Here is a 26,962-nt window from a genome sequence, read left to right on the forward strand (position 1 = left end):
GAACATTATTGCTGTTTACAGTTTATCTCTATCTATAATAATATTCAAGATAATAACAAAAAACGGCAAAAATTCCTTAAAATGACTTATTCAGGGGCAGCAACCTAACAGCAGTTTGTCAAATCCATCTGAAAATTTCATGGCAAATAGATCTTGACCTGATTAACAATTTTACTCCCTGTTAGATTTGCTCTAAATGCTTTGGTTTTTGAGTTATAAGCAAAAAACTGCATTTTACCCCTATGTTCTATTTTTAGCCATGGCGGCCATCTTTGTTGGTTGTCCGGGTCACGCCACACAATTTTTAAACTAGATACCCCAATGATGATTGCGGCCAAGTTTGTTTAAATTTGGCCTGGTAGTTTCAGAGGAGAAGATTTTTGTAAAAGATTACCAAGATTTACGAAAAATGGTTAAAAATTGACTATAAAGGACAATAACTCCTAAAGTGGTCAACTGACCATTTTGGTTATGTTGACTTATTTGTAGATCTTACTTTGCTGAACATTATTGCTGTTTACAGTTTATCTCTATCTATAATAATATTCAAGATAATAACAAAAAACAGCAAAATTTCCCTAAAATTACCAATTCAGGGGCAGCAACCCAACAACAGGTTGTCCGATTCATCTGAAAATTTCAGGGCAGTTAGATCTTGACCTGATGAACATTTTTACCCCACGTCAGATTTGCTCTAAATGCTTAGGTTTTTGAGTTATAAGCCAAAAACTGCATTTTACCCCTATGTTCTATTTTAAGCCGTGGCGGCCATCTTGGTTGGTTGGCGGGGTCACGCCACACAATTTTTAAACTAGATACCCCAATGATGATTATGGCCAAGTTTGGATTAATTTGGCCCAGCAGTTTCAGAGGAGAAGATTTTTGTAAAAGTTAACGACGACGGACGCAGGACGCCGGACGACGCCGGACGCCGGACGCCGCCGGACGCCGGACGCCAAGTGATGAGAAAAGCTCACTTGGCCCTTCGGGCCAGGTGAGCTAAAAATAGAATAGAGTGCTGTCTTGGAATAAAGAAATTATAGAATCAGGATCAATATTTTAATCAGATTGTTGAGACCATTACATCTCATTGACTAATAAAGACAACATCAAATTTACTCAAATGCCACAAACAAAGATTAAACAAAGTTCTTATTAAAGAGCAAAAAAATGTACCACTGCAACAGTGAAAACACAATCGTTTCGGTCTTTGTGATTGTTTTTTTTTAAATATCACAAAATGCATACCTTTCTTAACAGTCACTTTATAATGCTTTGAAAGGATTTGTAGAATTTCTGCATGTGATTGGATGGCTTAATTAAAGGGCTAATTTGATCATTCAGTTCTCGATGTTTAAAAGGAACAAATGCTTGTTCTGACAGGAGTAGATGGTCTTATTACATCAGACATTTCAATGTTTAGCTTGCTCCACATTGTGACTGAGGATAAATTAATATATTGCATGTCAAACTTTAATCATTAAAACTATACATATCAATATCAGCACCTTAACAAACAAAAAATAACCTATCTGTCTTAAGGAATACCTTGTTGGTTATATAGAAATATAACAAGATGTGGTAAACTGATTGCCAGTAAGGCATATTAACAAAGAATCTCACTCTAAAAGGCCATTTTGGTTATAATCTTCATACATCATTAACTGTGTCCAATATGATGAATTTCTATATCAACATTTTTTGCTAGAAGCTATTTTCACGACCTGAGCTACGGTCTAACAAGGGCAAAATCATTTTAAAGTCATTTTTACGAGAGATTAAACAAATCCTTTATAAATTTTTCTAACAGAAAGATTATATTTAAAAAAACACATTAAATTCATACACCCAAATGTGACCTATCTGCTCATATTGGGATGTATTTGAATGATAAAACCCTGGCAAAAGTACAAATCATAAAAAGTGGCGCGTTTTGTACCGGCTGCTCTTTGATATATTATACGATGATGGGACCTTCGTATAAAGCTATTATCCCGCAGTGGGTGTAAAAATTCGCATGAATGAACTAAAATTTAATATTTTGTTTACATCTACAGTTGAGCGATAAGTTGTTGAACAAAGGTATCTCTGCAGAAACACCTGGAATTTTACCTGAGATTTTCGTGCTTTTCATCTTATTACATAATACATGTATAAATGCAAACACTAGAGAGAGTCTGTGTCACTTCTGTATAAAAGTAAAACAGCTGTTCTATGATAAGTCTGAAACATGACATAAGGCTATAATTGTTCTGCAAAGTACAAAAAAAATCTAAATTCTAGAACTTATATTAGACCATTTAAATCTGAAATTACTTCCAGAATAAATAAATCAATTCAGGCCCTTTCAGAGACCTCTTTTAAAAAAAGAATGACAGAAAAATTCTCTACACTTCATCATCAAAGAAATGTCAAAACAATGCAATGAAACAAGCTAGAAAACCTGTCAAAATGAAAATAAAATCTGTTATAAGTTTTTTAAGTTATTTCATGCTTAACTGAAATCTTTAAAATGTGACATTGTGTCAGAAGTAAAATTCATGGACAGTTACTCTTGTTTTCTGATGCTTTCTTTTATGTTTTGAGGCTCTGTATGAAATGCTTGATTACGTGATTATCAGACCTTTTAGAAGCTCCAATATGGCAATAACATCATTTTTCACCTAAATTTAATGATTCTGAAATGATAAATTCTTGTTTTCTCTTATAAAACATCTTATAATAATGTGTTTGGTTTGATAAAAATCTGAATTAATTAACATAAGTTTTCAGCAAAAATTACTTTTTTCTCATATCATTGAAATTCATGTGACCATACAATTTTATTGATGATTCCTTAAAATATCAATGTCTATCTCTTGTGGTTTTCAAAATTGGGGTTTTTCTTACATGTTTTCTTCCTTTATAAATATTCATGAGAGCTGTCAATGTTTATAGCAGAACTTGACAGGAATACACAAGACTACAGTGACTTATGCTTCACAGTTTATACTTGAAGGTCACATGTCTAAGGATCCAATTTCTAATTTGATTGACAAGAGAGTAGATTTTGGTGATATTAGATCAGGTGATTTAGGTTACCTCAATTATACAAGAATTGACACATGAAAAACAGCTTTCAGCTCCTGTTTATTTATATTCTGTGAATTTGAGTAAGTTATCTGATGAATGGCATTTTTAACATCAGGATAAAATATGTGTTAGGAACTTAAAATTCATTGTCTTGCCCTGCCTCCAAATTTAACTTTAACACGATATTCCTTTTTTCACCTTTTTCGCAAAAGATCCTAATGAGAAAATTTTGTACATCTTTCCCAGTTTAAATACTTAGTACTGTATGACAAGGCAGTACATTCTATTCTCCTTGTTAAATGGAATGAAAAGATTTTACCTAGGCTTACATGACTAGAAAAGATTTCACCTAAACTTACATGACTGTATAAGATTTCACCCCCTCAAACCACAAAAAGTGAGAAAGGTATAAAAACTTAAAGGTCAGCTCAGATTTCTTTGTATCAAATGAACTTTAATGATGAAAAGCAATTTAAGTATCTTATATCATATAGCTTTTATACTTTAGAAAGGCTCTTTGAGGGTAAACTTATTTAGTCATTTAAATTTGTCTTAATTTTGTGAGTTATTGCTTCATAATGACCAAGCCACGCAACAAGTATTCAGAAAACAATAAGTTGAATTGGATATGAATTTTCTTTTTGGTGTTTTAACGCCATTTTTAAGCACTGTATTTAGGCTATTTCCTGGCGGCCAGCTTTTATTGCTGGTGGAAGCTGGAGTGCCAGGAGAAAACCACTGACCTTCAATAGGAAAACTGACAATCCTAGTCAATTAACATTGGAGCTGAGTGCAAGCGAACGTGCGGAATTCAAAACTCACAACCTCAGTGTTGACTTGCTAGGGATTACAGTAGTAACTACTTAGACCACTCGTCCACCAGGCCCCAAAAGTTGAAAAGAAATGGATGTAAAATCCACACACAGAGTAGAGCATGCTTACATGGGTGCTAATACAAAATATCAGAGTGATCTGAATTATAGTTTCTTTGAAAACTTATGAAGAACAATTACATACACTGTTACTGGGTTTGATAGATTGGTGTTCAACACCACTTTCAGCATTATTGTACTATTTTGTGTTGGTAAGATTTTATTGGCAAAGGAAGGAGGGAACAAGACCTTCAATATGAAAACTTACAATCCAAGTCAGATAGAAGTCAAGTTACACATGAGGGATTTGAACTCACAACTTCAGTGCTGACAGGAAGTTAAAAAGGCACAAAGTAAAAAAAACAATCCCAAAGTAATAGGAATTGCCTGATAACAAATAATGGGATGGGATTGGAATATTGTGGAAAAGATATTTGTTATCCATCTGAACCCTACTAAAATTCCTTCCCTGTATAGGAACTTTATGACATCAGCATGATCAAAATCTGGTTTAGTTAGTCCAATTGATAGCAAAGATTTCCTTGTCTTCCTACTTTGTCACTTTAACAAAATATCGTGATCATAAACTATTGTTAACATCAATTTAGAAACGATTTAAGTGAGTGTATCCTAACTATGCAAAATATTCAAAGTGGAAAAGTGGAAATGAATGCATTTGAACGAATTCTAAGCTGACATCAAGCACAAGAGACGTAATTCCTTATTACACAATTACAGATTAAAAAGTAAAAGTGTTAGCTTTTAACAAAGAACAAACTTGTTTACTTTGATGAGTTTTTGCTGAGAATAACATTGATTGATGCCTTTAAAATGACACTGATTTATCAATGCAACTAAATGCTTAACAAGCAAAAATAGTGTACTCAAACAAAGTTAGATTTATTATGGTAAAATTGAAGAAATAATTGAAATGCATTTTTTTAAACCAGCATGGGTGATCTTGAATATATAACATGAAAGTTGAGCAAAAGGTGGATAAAGGGTAAAGTGACCGACACTTGAAAGGAAGTTTATATGTTACTCATAGTAACATCTGTTCAATAACTTAAAATCTGATAACTTAACAAGAATGAAGTCAATAATGTTAGAAATGCCAGCATGCAGATTGACCTATCTAAGATTAAGGTTGTTTTAATTCACTATGTGCTTAAAAATTTGTAGATATGCTACATATCTCTACCTTATTTTCTTTTTCAATTTCACCATTTTAACAATTTTTACTGCTAAAACTAATTAAGAGATTGCCATAATATATAATAACACCTGCAAATCATTCAAAGTAAATATACCTTGATCAAAGGAATGGGGCCCAAATAATCTCCATAGAAATGAAAATGTGCCAATCCAAAAACATCTGCATACCAAATTCTGTTGACCTACCATAGGGTATCACACATACAACAAATGGTTTCCCTCAGTATATTTTTCCCTGACTAAACCAGCTTTTTATGAGGGCTTATTATTTCATATTGTTTCATATTGTTTTGTCTGATTTGCAGTGCAATTATTAATTGTAAAGTATACACATTACATACAAACTCAAATTTCCAGGTATTCTGTGTTTTCAAACAAACAACAGCTATATTTTTGATACATGAAACACAAATTTTATTACTGATTTGATTTTTTGTTGTTGTTATAATGCCACTTTTAGGCTATTTCATGGCGGGCAGTTTGTATTGGTGGAGGAAGACGGAGTGCCCAGAGAAAAACACCAACCTAATTTTATTACTGAGTTTGCTTCAATAAATTTTGAAGAATTGTAATAGTACATGATAGTAAACTAATATAACTTTGAATCCTGTCAACTAAGAAATGAAATTTACATGATGTACATGTATGACATGCTTTTAAAATGAAATCTGTTAATTCTACCGTATGGGCATCATCACAGAAAAGAACATGCATGTCAGCATATTTTCATATTAAAACCAACTATTTTTTTAAAAAGACGTTTAATCATTCAATATGGGTCATATGACCTCGTTCTTTGTCACTTAGACTCTCTTTTATAAGTGTACTTTTGAAAAATTATACAACTGTGTGTCAATCAGCTGTGGGGTATACTTGGGTATCTGAGATTGAAATAATTTTTCATTAAATTTTTAATTAAAATAGGAATGATAAAAAGAGCCTCCCAACCAGATTTCTCCCAAACACATACAATATGATATATTTAATTTAAGATTATCCCTAAAGTGGATATAGTAGCTGACAACATTCCTACATTTCAACCCCTTTTCCACTTTAATAGAAGAGTAACTTCATTTGTAGACTAGAAGAGGAGTTGGTGCAATTTGGAAGTTCAGTATTTTTGTGATTTTACTTTTGGACTGCACTTTTGATTAGATAAAAACTAGTCACAGATTAGACTTTGTTTTTTCTAGCTTCACCTCTATGTTACTCAAAATGGAATTAATAATACAATATTTCAATATGATATATGGCAAAAATATGAAAAAATTCAATGCTTATAAAATATTCTAAAAAGATTGGTAATTGTTCTGCTATCCTTTGGTTACTTCTGCTTACTCTGCTGGCTATGGACAAATAGAAATTAAAAAGTCTGGTCTGTTTTGAATTTTAGTTAAAAATGTAATATCAATAACCGTTTTAGGGGGAAACAGTGAAATGTTTTAATCAAATTTGACCTCTTGGATCTCAGAAATAACAAATGCTATAAATCACATTATTAGCATTCCAATATCAAGATTATGAGACTATTTATAATACTGCAAATGATAAAGTCATAAAAAAAATGCAACATACATCATACATAAGAACTTGTAAAATGCATGTAATTGTGTGATTATAACAGTTACTGCAATGCATATGAGCGTGCATACATTCTGCAATTTCTTTGATGAATTTTGACGGCAGATTGTTACAGGGTATACACACAATAGACAACTTTATTCCAAACAACTAAGCACTCTCTTAAGTTATTATGCATTAAATCTTCTTATTCTTATATTTATGTTGAATCTGCAATTTTTTAGCAAACCAAATGTAATTTCTATGTTGATACTTCCATTTATTCTTTGCATACAAACAAATTTGTTACTTAAGTTTCTTTTGTTTCAGACTCAGACTCTTTCAAACTGAGTTGAACTGTGCATATTGCTGTGTGTTTCTTTATTCTACATTGGCTACAGGTATAGGGGGACGGTTGAGATCTCACAAAACATGTTTAACCATGCTGCATTTGTGTGCCTGTCCCAAGTCAGGATCCTCTGGTCTTTGTTAGTCTTGTATGTTTTTTAATTTCATTTCAGTTAATATGACGTCCATTTTTACTGAACTAGTACACATTTTTATTTAAGGACCAGCTGAGGCCCACCTCTGGGTGTGGGATTTTCTCACTGCGTTGAAGACCCATTGGTGGCCGTGGGTTGTTATCAGCTATTTGGTCAGGTCGTTGTCTCTTAGACTTATACCTGGTCCCCATTTCAATTCTTAATTTAAATCAAAGTCTTTTTGTATTAAAGTTATGTGTTGGACATACTACATTTAATATCAGTGTTACTTTGTACATTACATGTACTTACCATCTGGACTGGTCTGTGAACTGGTCGACTCTTTGGTTGGTGCCAAGTCGATGTCCGTAACGTTTGGACATTCTTCATCTGACATACTTATTTCTTCTCTTCTTCATTACTCCTGAAATGATACAATAATAATGCAATTACTTTTTACATTGGCTTGAGGTTTAAGGGAGGGTTGAGATCTCATAAACAGGTTTAACCCACCACAATTTTGCGCCTGTCCCAAGTCAGGAGCAGCTTTTGTTAGTCTTGTATGATTTTTAATTTTAAGTTTCTTGTGTATAATTCCGAGTTTAGTATGACGTCCATTATCACTGAACTAGTATACATAATTTTTAAGGGGCCAGCTGAAGGACGCCTCCGGATGCGGGAGTTTCTCGCAATATTGAAGACCAATTGGTAGCCTTCGGCTGTTGTCTGCTCTATGGTCGGGTTGTTGTTGCTTTGACACATTACCCATTTCCTTTCTCAATTTTATTAAAGGACTTATTTTGGATCTTTGGGAGCCATGAAATATCAAAATTTCTTTTTCCTCTCTAATTTACAGATTTTTTTCTGGCAGTTTAATTGAGTATCTTTCTATATTCCTTTCTAAGGGTAACTGAACTTTCAATTTCACTGTTTTTGTTCAGAAAACTTTCCTAGCTAATTTCTGGAGCATATTAACCCAAATAATTCAGTCCCTCCCTGAACTGAATCTCTCCTACTTTCTAGAAATGTAGTAATAGAAGAACAGCAGAATATAACAACTGAATTATTAGGGTTAAGTGCATGGCAATTGCAATATATCAATGATTAATAAAACAGAATAGTTAGCCTGCAGAGTTCTCAAAATCTTTCTTCACCTGGTGTGGTCCTTGAAGAAATCTACTGGTCCTCACAATTAGATCTTTTGCAAAATACCAAAATGTTATGGTCCTTTGGATATTTTGGCGGTCAAAACCTTCGGACCACAAGTTTTTGGAGAACTCTGAGTCTGTCATTGACACTGATTCCTGAGTGTTTGTTACGATTTTGAATATTTATGTTGGGTTATGAATATCAAAATTTTAACCAGACTTTTCCAGTTTGAATTGTTGTCTTCTATTACTTTTGACAATTCTAAGTACATAAGGTTTAGAGTTTGTTTATGACATTTTTGACACTGAATTTAATGAAAATTAAAAATAGTATGGTAACATTTAAGGTCACATTTCTTTTTAATCTGAAGAAAGGTTGATAAACAACTTGACTTCACATGACAATTTTAGATGAACCCTGTCAGACATATAGGTAAACCTTATCATCATTCCATTTACCAATTATAGTTGACCTATTTAATATTGAATCTGAGGAACTGACTGATTTATTTATTAGTTGTTACTGTCAGTACTATATGTAGAGTGCCTTGGGTCCTTTTACTTTTGTAAATCTGACGAGTAAATGGAAATAAGAAGAAGTGGTAGGAGTGCCAATGAGACAACTCTCCATTCACGTCAAAGCATTTTTTGTAACTGATTTTTATAGTATGCTGTTCCCCACTATCCCAGACTAGGTGGAGGTTCATATTAAACCCTGCTTCAAGATAGCCTAGAGCATTTAATTCAGAAGTTGTCATAACGAATGATGTTGGTCATGTTAGTTTTTCATTTACTGTTTCAGCAAAATTCAGGCCATATGTTCACATGTCTGAATTGTTTCGCATTTTGCAATTTTCAATCCTTTTATAGCTTACTAAAAAGTATTGGGTTTTGCCCATTGTTGAAGGCAGTACATGCAGTGACCTTTAGCTGGTTACATCCACATCATTTAAACTCTGGTTGTTAATTACCTTATTGGCAATCATACCACATCTTATTTTTATAATACTGATAATCACTCTAAATTGACCACTGAACCATTAAAATAAGGTCAAGATTAACCCATATATATTTTAAACATATTGTTTATACACTTAGTATCTGAGATTTAAACTAATATGGCATAACTTAATGCCAATGAACTTTGCAAATGAAGTCAAGGACAACAGACATATGCCAGATCCAAAATTTAGACATTAAGTAGCATCTTTTTCACAAGAGATGGAGAACCCATATCTTGTAGTCCTTCTGCAATATAAATCTTGATATAAATGTATGTACAAAATTGTTATGCCATTAAATCAGAATAAGCTTTACTTTTTTAGCACTCAGCATCAACTAACTGAACATGAGATGAGACTAAAGTTATGAGTGATGAAAAAGTCACAATAACTTTGAGAAGACATTATCAGTGTTTGAAACTCTGAAAGACTGTAGGCAGAATCTCCTATGAGTTTACTCATTCTCTATAGTATATAGGGGCTCAGTAGTGAACCATATAAACAATTTTCCTGCTGCCTTTTGTAGAAAAATAAAAGATGAAACACAACAACATCTGAGTATATGGCTTCACCATTAACAGTAGATGTATATTGATTTTACTAACCCTTATCTAAATTGTCAAAAACATTGCTGATATAAACCGATGATAACAAATTCATAAATTTCTTGCAAGAATTGAAATTACATGACTTATATGAGAGCCCTAAAAATGCAATTTTCTATATAATAAATATTATCAAGGGGCATAACTTTTTTTTTAAATAACAGATCACTACAAAGAGGGCTTATGAGGCAATTTAACATAGAATAGCCCAAAGGGCATAATTCTTCTGAATATATTTGATCAGCACAGGTTTTTTTTAAACTCGTCAAAGACATTTCTGTAATAAACCAATTATTACGGTTTTAATCAATTTTTGCTAGAATTAACACATGAGCATGATGAGAGGGCAATTTCAGGGCATTCAATGCAATTTTCAATTTAACTTATGTTTACAAGAGACATAACTCATTTATAAATAATTCATCCAGAATGATTTTCGAACTTGTCAAAGAATTGCTGACGTAAACTGTAATATAAGTTTCATAAAAATCTGGCAAGATTTGAACATGTTATGCACAAAGATGGAAGGACAGAGGGAGTAACAGACAGAGGCACAGTATTTCTATGTTCCCCACAATAAGTTGTGCAAGGAGACAATTAACATTTGCACTTAAATCAATATGCTTCTTTCCCTTCTGTATATCTTTCTGCAGCTTATGTGTCCCTTCCATTCAGGAAAACGTAATATTTCATTTTTATAGTAAAGCGATACTGAACTTTGACCTTACTGCATCATATTCAATCAACCTCTTTCCTTTTGTAAATTTTCCAATTATGTGTACAGTTTACTTTTGAATTGAGTATGGGAAACTCAAGATTTCATTCAAAAAGCATTTATTTCTGACCATCAACAGACAAAGATTGAGAGATAGACTGAAGGACTGACAGAGACAAATCAAGGACTACCTCTTAGCCAACTGATTCAGTTTTCAAAATTTTCTGTGTTTGAAGGCTCTGGGATAATAAATTTAGACATGATCACACAAAATAGGTCCCATCCATTGAGAGTTAAATAAAAATTGCCTAATTTCACCACCTTGAAAATAAGCAAAAATTATCTGAATGTGTGTACATTATCAGGTGCACATCTTGAAAGTACAAATGTGTATATATACAAAACATTCTTTAGAATCTGAAGACACTCAGTTAAAAAATATGTTAGAGAAATTACATAAAACAGATATCACGCACAGCCTCACAACATCCACTATACCTTATAAGCCAGATTTTCAATGTGTGCAGCCTGGTAAAAAAGAAATGCTGCTAAAATGGCATAGTAATCAAAACAAGTACAAATGACCTCCAAATAAAAATCTGAGAAAACATCAAATACCCAACTGACAGAGGGGAGCATTAAAGACCTTTAAAAAATACCTGAAACATTGTCCATTAAAATATTTGTGGACAAATGGCCATCAATTAGTGCCTATCCCTTTCTTTAGATCTTCCCCTTGAATCAGCCACATAATGACTCAACCAGAGAATCCTAAAAGGTTGTACTTGTATACAGTCGCCATGTGTATTTGTAGAGAGTTATTTATGGGGAAAAAGAACCTTAAATCATTTGGCTTTCAGTATATTAATATATTAAATTATATACTGGGTTAAAAAATAAATTGTATTTGTTAACTGGAAAATGTTCTGTCCTAAACCAGACTACTTAAAAGTGCTTGACAGGACAAAAACTTACTAACAAGACAACATAATTTATAGAGCAAATTCTTGTTTAGACTTATTTTTGTTTTGTATTCCATTTATTATTTTTCTTAAAAGCAAATTTATCTATTTTTGTTTTATCAAAGTTAAAAATTCTGTTTTCAAAAAGATGTATTTTTTGAGTAATGAAATTTTGTCATACAAATAGCTCATTTTTTCATTGATTTTTTAAACACTTTCTAGCAAAAATTGAACTACCAAAAAACTTGAAATAGAAATGTGAACTTCAAATCAGTTTTATTCAATTCATTATTTCCCTTTTCCTTACTTATTTCCATCTGAAAGACCTGTTTGACTCCTAAATTTATATAATCTTTTTAAGCACATCAAAGAATATTTCAATTAAAATCAACAATATCCTCCATATTTACAACCCTTTTGTAAAAATATATTAATTCTACAATAATACATGCAAATGCATAGACATTAAAGAATATGAGACAAACAGCAGATAATTCATAATAAAATAAACAGCACAAATGTACACACTATTTCATGAATTCCATGATAGTGAGTGTTTATTACTTGGAATTGGCAGGGACTTTCTGTTAGTATAGAAAGTCCCTAGAATTAGCAACTGAGTAAGTCTCTTCTAACTTGCATGGTCCATTTAAAGAATGGAAAATATAAAAAAAAGAAAAAGAAAGAAAAGTCTAGCAAGACTGTGCCTTTATGTGAATGAAATACACTGGCCAGGGCCACAGAAAAAGTGTCTTTTTTATAAAAAAAAATATTGACTATAATCTTTATAATTATATTTAATTGTCAACTTCATTACATTCAAGTTTGAATACCTGTCAATTTCAAATACTTTTCCAAGCACTTAACTGTTAACATTATACCCTCAATCCATTATAAAAGTACAGAAAATGTATGAAGAAAACTAGATAAAAAGGAACAATTGTAATGTTAATACAAAGGTAAACTATCATTTTTTTTTTTTTTAAACTTTTATAAAAATGGAAGTGCAAATTGAATGTCTGTCTACAAAAAAACTGCAGTAATGAAAATTAAGAAATAAATCTAACTAGAAAAATCTTTGTACCCAATTTCTTAATGCACATTTAAAAATAAATCAAATTTCCATATGAAATGATTGAATTATTACAAATAGTAGTCCATTGTTATAAGAGAGGGTATCATGTACACAGACTTTTATAGTTCTGGACCATTAACAATATACTGCAGAACATTTCTGGTGCATAATAATAAATTATTTTAGATATTATAACGTAAATCAAATTAAATATGATTGCATAATCATGATAATTAGATAAAATTACATTTGAAATAGAAATATTGCTTACAAACCTTTTTACAAATTGTGTGGTGAAATTCCAAATCAAAAGAAGAAACTTGGTATCACATAATCCAAGTCAATTTTTTTCAAATTAAAAAATATTTCCCATACAAGTTTTTAATTTATGGAGGGCAATTACGAATTTAAGGAATGTGTGTTTACAACTGCTGTGCTTAAAAATAACTTTTGTTGAGATAAATGTTTTAAATATTCATTAAGAAACAAACAAAAATAACTAACATATTATAGATTGAACTACCCTTCACACCTCAACTGGTCCGATTTCTACTAAATGCATTTGTTTACAATAAATTACTGTATATCTAATTATCTTATGTTTATCAAAATTTAATTACTTATGCTAATATTAAAATATAAGTATAAACGATTGTATAATATATGTATGATAAATTTAACTTGTAGATAACATGTGTGGTTTAAAATATATACCTACATTTAATATTTTGAAATTTAATCGACAAGGTGTTCTTCCATGCTCCAGGTAGATCGTATTTAAATCCATGTTTTCTTTTTTATGACAATTAAATCCAGTAGATAATATATTGGGTATAAAAATCACACTTCTGTAGAATATGAGGCCATAAGAATGATGTGTATTACTCCATTAAATCTACAAATAGCTCACAGCTACATACTAGCACATGGCTTTTCTTTATCCTAAATCATATATATATGTTACACACTAACAAGTTTTAGTCAATGGATGTCCGAAAAGAATGCACCCATTGTAATACTATTCCTTTAAAACTTTAAAAAAATGTTTATCCTATGGAAAAATTGACCAGTTAACTGTCTACTCCAAAGAGGAATTATACCTTCAGAGTATTCTACAATCAGATATCACCCCAAGGCACTGCAAATCGTACTAAAAATTTCTTCAGTATAAGAATCACTGGTGCATGGAATTCAACAATGACAGAAAATACGGACTTTAGAAAAAAGAGAATTGTACTATACACAGGAAATACCTTTAGCGTAATGGGCACTGGGTACTTATCATATCAATAGGCGAAGGGTCTTAGGTTACACTCAATGTAACGTTACACATCTAGTTTTTGTCATAAGAACTTTTTTGTATTGGTTCATTTGAAGTGAGGGTGTAAAGGAGATCTTATTTCTCAACGAAGACTTTCATTAAAAAAAAGTTCTTATCAGATAAAATTATTTTATCTGAATAAATTACCAAGAGAAATCAAGATATATTAGTTTTTCTAATTTTATCATTTTCAAGATGATAATTTACATTTTTTAGTTATATTTGTGAGAAGATATTAAAAAAGAATTATTCTGAAACAATTATATAAAAAAGATTTTGATTTTTAACAATACTTCTCCAATAACTAAAATGAAAAGTTATGAGAAAAGTTCAGAAAACTAGCATTAGAACTAGAAAATATCACTTATTCAATAATATTTGAAAATAGTTTTTTATGACTTTTAAATTTGAAAATTCTCACAACAAACGCATATTAAGAGAATTTTAACTTTTAGATTCTAAAATGATAATTAGATAGAATTTCAAAAATCTCAAGCTTTTCCCTCTGACATGGACAAAATGTGATTGAGCTATAACCTTTAAATGTACAATTACATAAGACGTTTCAAAGTACATGTACATGTACTAGTTCAATAAAGAGAAGGTTATTTTTCATTAATCAAGATATCTTATCATTTCAGTTTTTTTAGGGTTTTTTTTGTAGAAAATGTCTACCAACAAGTGTGATAAAACTCCAAACTATTGCATAAACCATTGTGAACTTGTTTCAAATTTCAACTTCAAAGCTATATTATTTCTAGATTTTACATAATTCTTGATATCTGAAAATTTGAAAAATGCAAAATTTACTCTTCTTCTATCATTTTATAAGTACATTGTACAAAGTATATTTTTTTAGGTTAAAATTATAAATTAAGTTTCATAAAAAAACATTTTTTTCTTCTTGATCAATGGTGGCATATATCACTAAGAGTTTGCTTTATACGTATATATATATTTTGATATATATTTTTATGTAACTTCTAACTTTTGACACATGATATCGTAGTATTTCAAGATTACTGTGGAAATATTTCGTTGATATATACATGTATAATTAAACATAAAATATTCTCCCTTTCTTTGTCTTATCTATTACTAATTAGACAATTTTTTTCAATTACAAAATCTTCAAGGTTACTTTTTTAACTGTTTAAAAAAGTTTTTTTCTTTCAAAAGCAAATAAAAGAGAAGTCTGACTTTATCATAATTTCATCTTCATAAATCTGGTTGGAAAAACAAATTAATGATAGTTCCAGATTTGTTTATTCCATAAAATTTCAGTCAAACAATTTTTTTATCAGATCAATATACATTAAATGTTCACTCCTATAAAAATTTAAATAATAAAATTCAAATGAAATGAAATGACATTTATGCCCCATCAGGACCCATAACTCATCAATCAAAAACATATGGAAAACTGTCATTCTACCAAAACCAGATTTGTATTCATAAACACTTAGATTTCCTGCAAGATAGTTGGCTCATACTGTTTAATGGGCTGAGGGATACCAAAGAAAATGAGAAAATTTAAATTCTTTGTTGTTAGAGAAGAAATTAGATGTTGCCGCATATGAGTTACTTCACTGAATTTTTTTCACTGCTTTAAAATGATAAATCAAAATTGTGTTGTAAAAATTTCTTCACATATCTAACGGGTGTATTTGACACACCTTTATTCTAATAAGTAGCTGATATATGTTATGGAAAATAGCTATGTATCCCTATAACATTAAGAAAATAGTTTTAAAAAGTAAATATTTAAGTTCATTTCTTCACATCATGACATGTTAAAATAAACAGCTACTCCAAGAGCATATGATGTGCCCTTTTTGGGCTAATTGAAATTGTTGCAGAAATAAAACTTAAAATTCAAAATCATAAACAAATAAACAAATATATAATGAATCTGTAGAAAAATATGTCTGAGGATACCTAATATGATTGTTGAAAATCATCATAACTCTGGAATAACAAACCAGAAATCAAAATCAAAAGCCAATCTACATTCATCCAATGGCATGTAAACACCAGTGTTAAGTTATAAAGCATACTAGGACTAGTGCAAAATATCTATAAAAGCCTAACAGTCAAAGTCCCATAACTCTTGAATGAGACAGTCAAAAAATTTGAAATCAAAAGGGTTAAACGTTTTTTTTTCAAAATTTATATAACAATTGTTATGAGCAAATATGAGTAATTGTAGAAATTACTCAGGACAAAAGCAAAGCACACACTTTAAATTTTCAATCTTTATAGGTGAAGTATAAATCTACATTTGTGTTTATGTCATTTGTTTCCGTCAAAAAATAATAACATCTATATGCTAATTAGGAACAATCATGTTTAACATTATTGAAAACAAACTGAACAAGTATTTAAAACCTCTAGAAAGTATAATACAAATTTTGACTTCTGTTTGATGTTGGGAAAACCCCTTTGTGAGGATCTCAGTGATGCACGACTGTCAACTATTCTCACTTAAGACTGTTCCTCTAGGTCTGGACCTATTTACACTTAAAAATTATTTATTATGCATAGTTCTCATCCATTACAAAATTATATATTCATTTTTACATGCAATGACTATTAATTACCAGTATTAAGATAAGTTCTGTTTGATTTACATTTTGACACATATACACAATACTATCCTAAATTTTAGTTACATTTCATTGATAAGTTCATTGAACATGAAATAATGACGGAAATCACACTATTTAAAATTAAAGCAATAAATATTTTTAAGGAGTTTTATGTTCAGAAATTACAAACAATCTTAATAAACTGATTTCCAAAATCAGCAATTTTTAGAATACATTTTTGTAGTACATTTTTTTTAATGCAATATTTGTATAGAATGGCAGATATCATTAAAATTACAAAAATCATGAAAACGATAAATTCTTGTTAAACGTCAAGTTTTACAATTTTCAAAATCCAAAACTGTAATCATACAAGCATATTAAATAGATTACACCAAAATGACCCGGAAAAAAATCACAGTAATTAAAAAATACATTTTTTTTCTTGTTATCTAGGTACATTTTTTACAATTTAGGTCAAATTTGAACAAGCCCATGTGTTCATTGTATAAAATGGTATGTCTGGCCTTAGGCAAATCAAAAAGAAACAAATACCTTTATTATCTGCTAAGAAATATGTATTAATCATTTCAATTATCTATCAAAATTTGTTTTTATCGTACACAATTATAACCCTCCTCACAAGTTAATTTAAAAAAATATCAAATTGCGAAAAATAAACTGTTCAAGGATTAATAATTTTGGATATTAATACTTTTTAAAGGACATAATTGTATTATTATATTGTTAACTAAATACTACTGGTAAAATGTTGTAATTTGAAAATTATCTCTGTTATAGACAACAACATACTTCTTGGGTCTAAATCTGAACTACAGCCAAATCTTATGGCTGCATCCATCTACCAGACCATAACAAATGTAGAAGCCTGCCAAATTTAAACAATGGATATTCCAGAACATGTATTTTGGTGCTAGAGAAAAGGAATATTTTTGTTCAAAGAATGTTGCTTTTATATATGAACACTTTTGCTTATGTAATATAGCTGTCTAATGTGTATGTTTTATATTTCCTATGTCTAGAGGGGGGAAGGAGGGGTCCTGATCCCAAAATCCTGGGCTTAAAATGACGAAATCCTGAGGTCCAGAAAAATAAATTTAAATCCTGACATCCCCAAATTCCTTTGCCTTGAAGGCATAAGAACAATTGGGTAACACTGACATTCAAGCAAAGGAGTAAGTTCGGTAAGGGCCATATTTGGCCCCAATTATAAAGTTCATAGTTACAAGACAATAACTGTTTTAAGTTGCCTTTAAGTTATGTTAGGAAGTTAAACTGAACTGTTTTTGTCAAAGTTTAATTCTAACACTTTGATTTTTACTTCCAAAAAAGGTCAAAACAAGGGATTTTGGTGAAATTTGACAAAATCAGCTAGATTTCAACCAAATGAAGGACCAGGAAACATAGAGCGCAGGCGTCGACAAGCTCAAGATTCAAATAAGACATGTTAAATGTCTTTACACACATTATTTTAAAAGATCTTTGTTGTCGACGTATGCGCTCTATGTTTCCTGTCCAATAATCTATAGAAATTTACCCATTTTCATTGATTTTTTCGTGAAAAATCAATATGAGTACAACTTGTGACGTCATAATGAAACGCAGAAACATAAAATTTTCAACAAAATGGTTTATATCCTAGCAAGTCAATGTATTTGCTGTAATTTATCGTGATATTGGTCGATAAATCTGAGTTTGAAATTTACGCTAAAAAAAGGGGGCCATTTAAGGACCATATCAGCATACTCCTTTTAAGCAAATATAAAAAAGAAGATGTGGTATGATTGCCAATGAGACAACTATCCACAAAAGACCAAAATGACACAAACAAAGTCATTAAGAAAATTTGCAGAGGCAACTCTAATAAACAAGTTATTCATTTTGGATATTTCTTTTTAAGTGATCATGTGCCATTATGCCACTTCAGGTATCAAGAATACCTCCTTATTCAATAGTTTATACCTGTTGTGCAAAATTCGTCTTATTTCTCTTTAATACTGAACATCCTGGAAAGAGAAAAATAAAAAAAATCCTTTTTTAAGTCATAACAAAGACCTTAAAAAAATCATATATAAATGTAAGTTCATTAACCGACTTTATGTTGCCTAGTGTGAAGGATTTTAAAGGGGCACTAGCTGTCAAATTCATTGTAACCGATTTGACTCAAATTCTCATATTTGGTTTATAACAATGTAAAACGTTTATCCAAACTATCAAAAGTCTAAAATAAACAGTTTACAGAGCATGGGGTAGATAATATATAGGTTCGTTTCGTGTGTATTTTAGTCCAGACGCCATCTAATTAACTATCGATTTGACCTCAGATGACCATATAAGCGATGTAAACAAAAATAAAGATACGAATAGATTAAAACAACACGTGCAATTGCATTTTTATAGGTCTGTTTGATTTTATTTTATAGATTAAAAATAGATGTTTCTAATTGTTTTTAACCATATAAGAATGATTTTATGTGCATCGAATTAGTAATCAAATGATTAACTGTAGTTTCACTTTCATTGTTGACATTCTTTTTATTTAAATAACCAGTACACGTACAATGCATGCGTTGTCAATCTCTAGCTAGGGGTTAACTTGAAGTTCACATGAATACAGGTTAGAATGATGATGACGTTTTCACTTGCAAGCGAATCAGTCAAAAATTATGTTTAATCGCTTAATTTCAACAAAATTAAAGGAAATTGATTGCTAAAAGCAAATTATTATTTCATTATTCCAATTTGATTACTGATTGATCTAAAAAAAATCATACTTTATTTTTTTATATATATCGTAGCTAGTGCCCCTTTAAGGCAGGTTCATTTCATTTGCTACAAATAAACAATATCAGAGTGGGATGACATATGGTTATATTTGTTGATTCATTTAAGTTTTTTTTTCATTTATTTATATGTCTTACCATATAAGATGACAATATTCAAAAGTAGTCTTTGGGGGGGGGGGATGCTTTTGAGTTGAATTTATTCCCAATTTCAGAGTTCCTGATATAAAATTTACAATATTTTCAGTTTTTAAACCTGGGTACAAAAAAAATGTAAAACTAATTTCTGCTGCTTTTCTGATAAATGAAAATTAAATAGACTATATTATACAAAGAAAGACCAAGTTTTGACTGCTTCTTTATAGAGAGCCCTTATTCCGTTGAAAGTGTATTTATTGCAAAGCAGTTTGGTTGTTTATACCTGCTAAATTCAAAAACATAAAGCTATGGTTACAATGTAACACTAATGGTTTTTATAAAACCTACTTCTTTTAATCAATCTTAAAATCTGCCATCTAAGTTTCCACATGAAATGACAACCATATATCAGAAGTCATTTAAACACCTTGGACAGGTGACCAAATCACTGAACTGAGGTGACAACCTTACTGTCCCATTAGAATATCATCATATTCTTCCATATATCATACACTGAATAAACTTATTGTTAGCTTTCATAAAAGGTTTAATATGTCTCCAGACACAAACTACAACCAGTGTCCATTCTGACCAACATTTAAACCCCCAAAGCATAAAATATAGGTGTGAATATGACCGATCCAAATTCCTGAAAAATTTTATTGGGTCTGAAAATATGTCTTGTTTGTATAGAATCTTATGAAGAAAAGCTTCATATATAAGTGATGTTTTTTCTATCATTGGAAAATATACTTTATTGAGAGACAAAATGACATTAGATTTTTTATTGCTATATATAGTTATTATCAAATACATAAATGGTTAAAAATATTAGAGTGAATATATATACTAGACTAAGCATGGAAAAATCTTATTCTTATGCAAATTATTTCAGGGTTTAAAGCAATTGAAATTTGCCTGCATATTTAGAACAATTTTTGCATGATGAAATTCAAGAACATATTCTTGTGTAATTTATAGTGTGCAAGATTACAATGCCTTTAAGGTAAGGAGGAAATTAGCCAGTCTTTGGATCTTCTTTTTCGAAAAATTTCCATTTTTGTGTTAAATGATGGTAAATTATTAAAAAGTGAATGACTTTTGTTCACATACTTTTTATTTTGACCAAATCTGGAAGTCCAACTATGAATTGCCTAAATTACATAAACTGTGACATACGGTAGGTGTATGTGTGACTGACCCAAATTCCTGTTAAAAGTTATTTCAAATTGCAAAACAAGCAAAATTTACAAAAATGAATGAAAAAACTATCCTCATATATGACTCAAATTCCACCTACAAAAAACTTTTGGATGACTTAACTAGAATTGCAATAAATGTCCCCAAGTTGTACAAGACATGTTTTATCTATAAATGTCCAAAATATACATCTAACTAGATATGATGTATACTATAATAAGTATATATTTATGATTTATTCTATAATCCAAACACTATATAACAGTTTATTTGCAATAGAAATGTATATGAATCAAAAGATATGTTAGTTATATATGTCAATAATATAACAACCCAATCAGACACAAAAAATTACTGAATAGACATTTATAGTTAAACATTCCTCACACATTATAAGACAGGCTTCAAAGGTCAGTCAAGGCTCGAGATGGCAGTACTAAGACCTATAATTGTTAACTTTTTATGCATTGTGACGTAGGTCTAGAGTTGTCTCATTGGCACTCATACCACATCTTATTCAAATTCAATGTTTACACCAGTTATAAAATGTTCAATATCTTTTTGCCAAGGCTGGTTGGATGTAAAACTTTTGATAATGTAAAAGGAAATGCTAATTTTTTTCTCAGTTATATTTTTTCAGTGTTGATTCATGAGACACAATGTTCATATTATCTTAATAGTGCATGCTGCTCAGCCCACTCCCATCAGTAAACAGGAAGTAGGTTTCTGACAGATCTTAAAAAACACTTAAACATACAAGTCATCACTGTCAATCATCAAATCAGTAGTAAGTAATTCTGTTTGGTAGTACTGGAGAAATGTGTGACAAAAAAAATATTATGTGCATATACAATTGGCAAAATTTTTAAATATTGGCAATTTACTAAAAGCGGTAGTTTGACAGGGCAGAAAAATGACCGAGTAAAATGAACATGAGTATAGCACAACATGACCATTGTAGAAAATTTACTCCAATGACAAAATACCCAGCTCAGTACATTGGTTCAGGTCAAACATGAACCTATGTTTTTACCTCAAGCATCTGTTGTCAACTATATAAACTATTGACACAGAGATAAGTCTTGCCTGTATGTAGTTTTGATAGCAAAATGCACATCTGGAAATTAAAATGGCAATATGTTCATATGTAAACCCAAAACATTCAATTTCAATGAATCATGACTAATGGTGCAAAGCCAGATGTATCTATTGATTGATTGAATGGTGTTTAGCCAGACTCATAGTACTATTGTACTATTTTCTGGAGGTCAGTTTTATTTGATGCCGGAAGACAGAGTGGCCTAAGAGAACCCCAACCTTCTTTAGGAAAACTGGCCATCCTAGTCAATTAAGATTTGGTTCAAGCCCACCTGCTACTTGCTGGATTCAATCAATTTTGACAGGATAGTGATACAGTAGTTCAACTACTTAGATATATTGGCCAAATGACCTAAATGAACATGTATACTATGCAAAAATTATATAAGCAACAAACTATGGCTGAAGGGACTGGGTAATTTTATCTCCGTAGAAATGAGATGGTTAATACTTATCATGCTAATACAACTGCATGCCAAATATCCTTGACTTCCCATAAGTTGTTTCCCTTTAACTGACCTAATTGAAAACTTGTTGCTTCTTATGCGATAGACAGACAGACACAGCACTCCTAAAATTACCCCACTACTATGTAGAGGTGACACAACTATTACAAAAACTTTTTAAATAAAGGGCTGCGCTTTAGCACAAGATACACCCGTTGCTCTTTTAACTTGTCTTTTATGCTTTAAATGAATTTATATGATCAACTAGAAATAGTGTGAGCCCTGTCAAATACCCCCCCCCCCCCCCCCCCCCACAAATAATAAATAAAAATGCACAAAAACATTGGCACTATTAAGGTCAATAGATATAAACAATTTATCAAAGTTGCATAAAATTTTGTGAAAGTGTTAGTTATTGTCCCAAAATTGGAAAATCCCCCCTTTTTTAAGCATAAAAATTCATAACACGGAAATGTAAAATCTGAAATTTATAAAAATTGAAAGGGAGCTTACATCAATAGATATAAACAATTCACCAAAGTTTCATGGACATTGGTGAAAGCCTTTTTGAGTTATTGTCTGAGGTGTTAAAAATCCCCCTTTTTTATGAATAAAGCCCCATAAATCCAAAACTTATAATCTGAAATTAAAAAAAAACGAAAGGGAGCTTAGGTCAATAGATATTAACAATTCACTTAAGTTTCATGGAAATTGGTGAAAGTGTTTTTGAGTTATTGTCCGAAGTGTGGACGACGGACGGACAGAGGTTTACCATAATACGTCCCCTCTAAAAGACAGGCGTATAAAAATTCAGGTTTAATATCTTATAAACAGGTAATGTCTTATGAAAAAACTTTTGACATTTATACCTCACAAGATACACAGTCATCTTAAATTTTGTTATTCTGCAAGCTTTCAGAGAAGCATTAGACACTTAATAAGTATTATACTAGAAGTAAGTGGGTGAAAACAAATTAATTCTCCAAGTCTACAAGTCTACAAGTCAAATGGACAAGATTAAAATGGAGTTAGTGTACAGAAGTACATAAACTTAACATAATAATACCTACTGGCCATAGAAGGGTTATCAATGTTATATTAGGATCACACTTTGATTGACATTAGGATATTTAGTAGCAAGCTTCAAATAAAATTATTTTGATTTGATGTACAACTTATTTCTTTTTATGTTAAAATTTTCCTTGTATATTACTAAATATTATTAAAAATGTACATAAGGAAACATTTTGATCTCATTGATAAAGGCATATTATAAAAAAATCCTATAAACCCCTTTCACCCATCTCCATCCACCCCCCCCCCCCCCCCCCCACCCCGTCCCCATCTTGATGAATATGATAGACATTAAGATACATTTTTCAGTACAAGATAATCTATATCAGGCTTTTATAAATGTGTAAGACATTGATGAACGGTTTGGGGCCAACAATTAAGTTTAACCCCATCACATTCTGTATGTTCCTGTCCCAAGTTAGGATCCTTTAATTTAGTGGTTGTAGTTTGTTGCTGTATTTCATATGAATTTTACAATGAAGATTTTTCAAGAACTGGTGAGAAGTTTTCTACAAGACCAGAGTTTTCCACCAGATTAAAACATGCATTCCTAGGTTATCAGTCAATTTTAAACTTCAAACATTCAAGTAAATGCAAAGAATCATGTGCAATCAGTACCAGATATTTTACTTGTATTTTCATATTTTACCAACCAACAATAAATGCATTGCCAAATGTCAAATTTAAACCACCTATATGAAATATGTACTCAAATTACAAATGCCTGTATGTTCAATTCTAAAAACCCTCTTTCAATGTTATAATTACAAGTCTTTGTATTGTACCATTTCAATAAAAGTAAATAAAGAGTTATTCAATGTTAAGCAAGACTTCCGACGGAGACCCGAAAAATCAAACAAAAAACTTATCCTCAAAACCTGATCAGTCTAATTCAATAATGAACGTCAATATTCCCATTAATAAAGTAAATAAACCGAGAGTTTTCCTGTCAATAGATTTGACGATTTCCTTTATAAAGCCAAGACAAGGATACTTTTAAACGATGTTAAACCGTGAATGAAGTTATACAATAACTCCACTGAAGAACAGGAAGTCATCCAAATCGAGTTTAAGATGGTTGATCATCAAGATATGGGAACTTAATTGTAAAGACTAACATTAAATATTTAAATGTTCTATCTGTAGTTTAAATTTGTTCAAGGACACATTTTCAATTTAAAATTAAGTTCGTTAAAGGTCCATTAAAATATCAAAATAAAGACGACTTTATGAAATAGTGGTCTTAATAGGGCTAATTTATATCTACTTTAATGTGGTTATATACCAATATAAAAGTATATGTGTCCAGTCAGTAACAATTCCTCACAAATACCTGGTACATATGAATCAATTAAAAATACCTCTGCATAATTGTTACTTTGTGAAATCTTTTATTTTCTTTCTATTAAACAATGTTTTTCTTTTTTTTTTATGATTCATTAGATTTTTCATTTAGGGTAACATAAGCATTTAACATTTTAAATAAATTGACTAACTAAAGGATTTTCTTTTTTTCTAATTTGTTAAATTGCTATCAGGAGAAAAGATCAGGTACAAGCATTAAATACACCTATGAGGGTATTAGCCTCAGGGGCAGATCTAACCGTTTATAAAAAATAAAAAAGAGGGTTTTCAACCCAGGATAAAGAGGGGTTCCAACAATATGTCCCCTTTCAAATGCATTGGTCATTGATCAAAATCCACAGAATCTGCCAATGAGACTGATTGCAGTAATTTAATTCAAACCAAGATAAAATGGTTAATACAAGATGATTGATTTCAATTAATCTGGGGGGGGGTCTTTCTATTGTATGGTAAGCATGGTAAATGGGAGATATCCATAATATTATCAATCCCCTGACCTATGGCTTTCTCAATTGTTACAATCCCCTCCTCATAATTTAGACAGTGACTACATTTAAGATTATATACTGACCTCACAAGTACAGATGTCTGTGTCTCACAGATCTACCTGAAGTGTCTAAGTCAATCTATAGTTCAAACATAATCATTAGAGTCAATATTGAGGTTTAAACTGCCACTGACTTAAAATATTGACAATTTTGATAAGCATGTATCATTTAATTTGTTGTTTTACAGAAATGGATTATTTAAAGTATAATTGACTTCACTGCTTTCCGACTTAATCCTGTAAGAAAATATCCTGCATCACAAGAAAAATAAACCTGTGTGTCCATGCAAAAGTTTTGAACAACAAGGCATTAAAAAGAGACCCAACATAAAGGATTTAAAGTTATATGATGTTGCTGTGACAAATATAGAAGTGATGGCAGCCATTTCTGATGTTGTATTTTCAGAGATCTGTTGATTTAAAACACTACTTTTAATCTGAACAATAAACATTATTTTTATTTATGTGAAGTCTGTAAAGTGAAAAAAATGGTTTGACAGTTAAATACCTTAAGTTTCTTCTTCTGTTCACATTAGCTTTCTTGGATTACATCATTCTACTAAACTGAAATTATATGATGTTTTGTTGTTACTTACTATTATTTTCACTTACACACAAGTATTTCCTGATATTTTTTTTCATGTTTTATAAACATCAAATTTTTCAAATATCAAAATGTGTTTCTTTACACAAGAATGCATTCTACCAGTATACTTGGTAGTTCACAGCAGTCATTAAATAAGTATAGATTCATTCTCACATATAGCATGTATAGCTGGTATTATATCTTTATATAGATATAGGAAGATGTGGTGTGAGTGCCAATGAGACAACTCTCCATCCAAATAACAATTTAAAAATTAAATTACATATATTAGGGCTTTTACCAGTCTGGTTTCTTGGACTATGTGTTGCATGTGGTAATTTGTCTGGGTGTTTGGCAGAGAAGTCAACTGTAGGTGGATGATGTGGTTGTTGTACTGTGCAGTATTACTTATTCATTTTAAAGTGACCCCAGAATCTGTATTGCTTGAACTATTGATGTCATACAACAGTCACCTTTCCAATGTGGCGTCAGATATTTTGTATTATGGATTTATGCGTCAAAATTTTACAGGAACCTATGTGATGTTAAGTAAAGGCGGACAAATAGCGATCAGGTGTATTGTAGCAACCATATATGTGCAAGTCCATTATGCTCATATATTTTGATCACATTTAATTGCATAAAGGTGTGTCAGATATCAGGTCAGATGAGAGTCTAACAAAAGTCTTAAAGAGTAGCTAACAAACCGTCTGACTATTAATATCTTGCTTCCTAATATATGTACATGTATAATGGCTAAAAGTTTGAATGCTCTCATAGCATATCTAAGATAATGAGTCCAGCAATTATTGTCAATATACAAAAGGATGACAGACATTGTTAAAACAAATAAACGAAGACAAACAACCATGAACAATGCATGGTCTAGATAGCCTATCTTGCTACAGTCACAATAAGTGAATTAGTTTAAACAAGTTTGATGTGCAAATATGATCATCCATTGAGTCTTCTTCAAACCAGTGGTAAATTGGAGCATCATTTGGCTGTGATAGATATATATAAATTTGCAGCCCTGTCCTGTCAGAATGGAAACACTACATGTAAATCCCATAACTAGTGTGGAGAGA

At 30.9% G+C, this 26,962-nt stretch overlaps 1 protein-coding gene across 3 annotated transcripts in view; it reads right to left on the reverse strand.

The window, feature by feature from the left end:
- Positions 1–26,962, reverse strand: part of LOC134707289 (zinc finger protein GLI4-like) — a 98,382-nt gene that overhangs the window by 55,324 nt on the left and 16,096 nt on the right. The window contains exons 2-4 of one of the 3 annotated variants that reach the window (XM_063566933.1): positions 25,797–25,852; positions 18,600–18,643; positions 7,514–7,625 (exon numbers count right to left, since the gene is read on the reverse strand). In XM_063566933.1, coding sequence (XP_063423003.1) covers positions 7,514–7,598 — 85 coding nt within the window. In that variant the 5' untranslated portion in view covers positions 7,599–7,625; positions 18,600–18,643; positions 25,797–25,852. Of the gene's footprint in view, positions 1–7,513; positions 7,626–13,425; positions 14,022–18,599; positions 18,644–25,796; positions 25,853–26,962 lie in introns of those variants that run through there. The other 2 variants (XM_063566934.1, XM_063566935.1) reach the window with 2 other exon arrangements.

This window comes from Mytilus trossulus, chromosome 2 (genome assembly GCF_036588685.1).
Source record: "Mytilus trossulus isolate FHL-02 chromosome 2, PNRI_Mtr1.1.1.hap1, whole genome shotgun sequence".
Classification (NCBI taxonomy): domain Eukaryota; kingdom Metazoa; phylum Mollusca; class Bivalvia; order Mytilida; family Mytilidae; genus Mytilus; species Mytilus trossulus.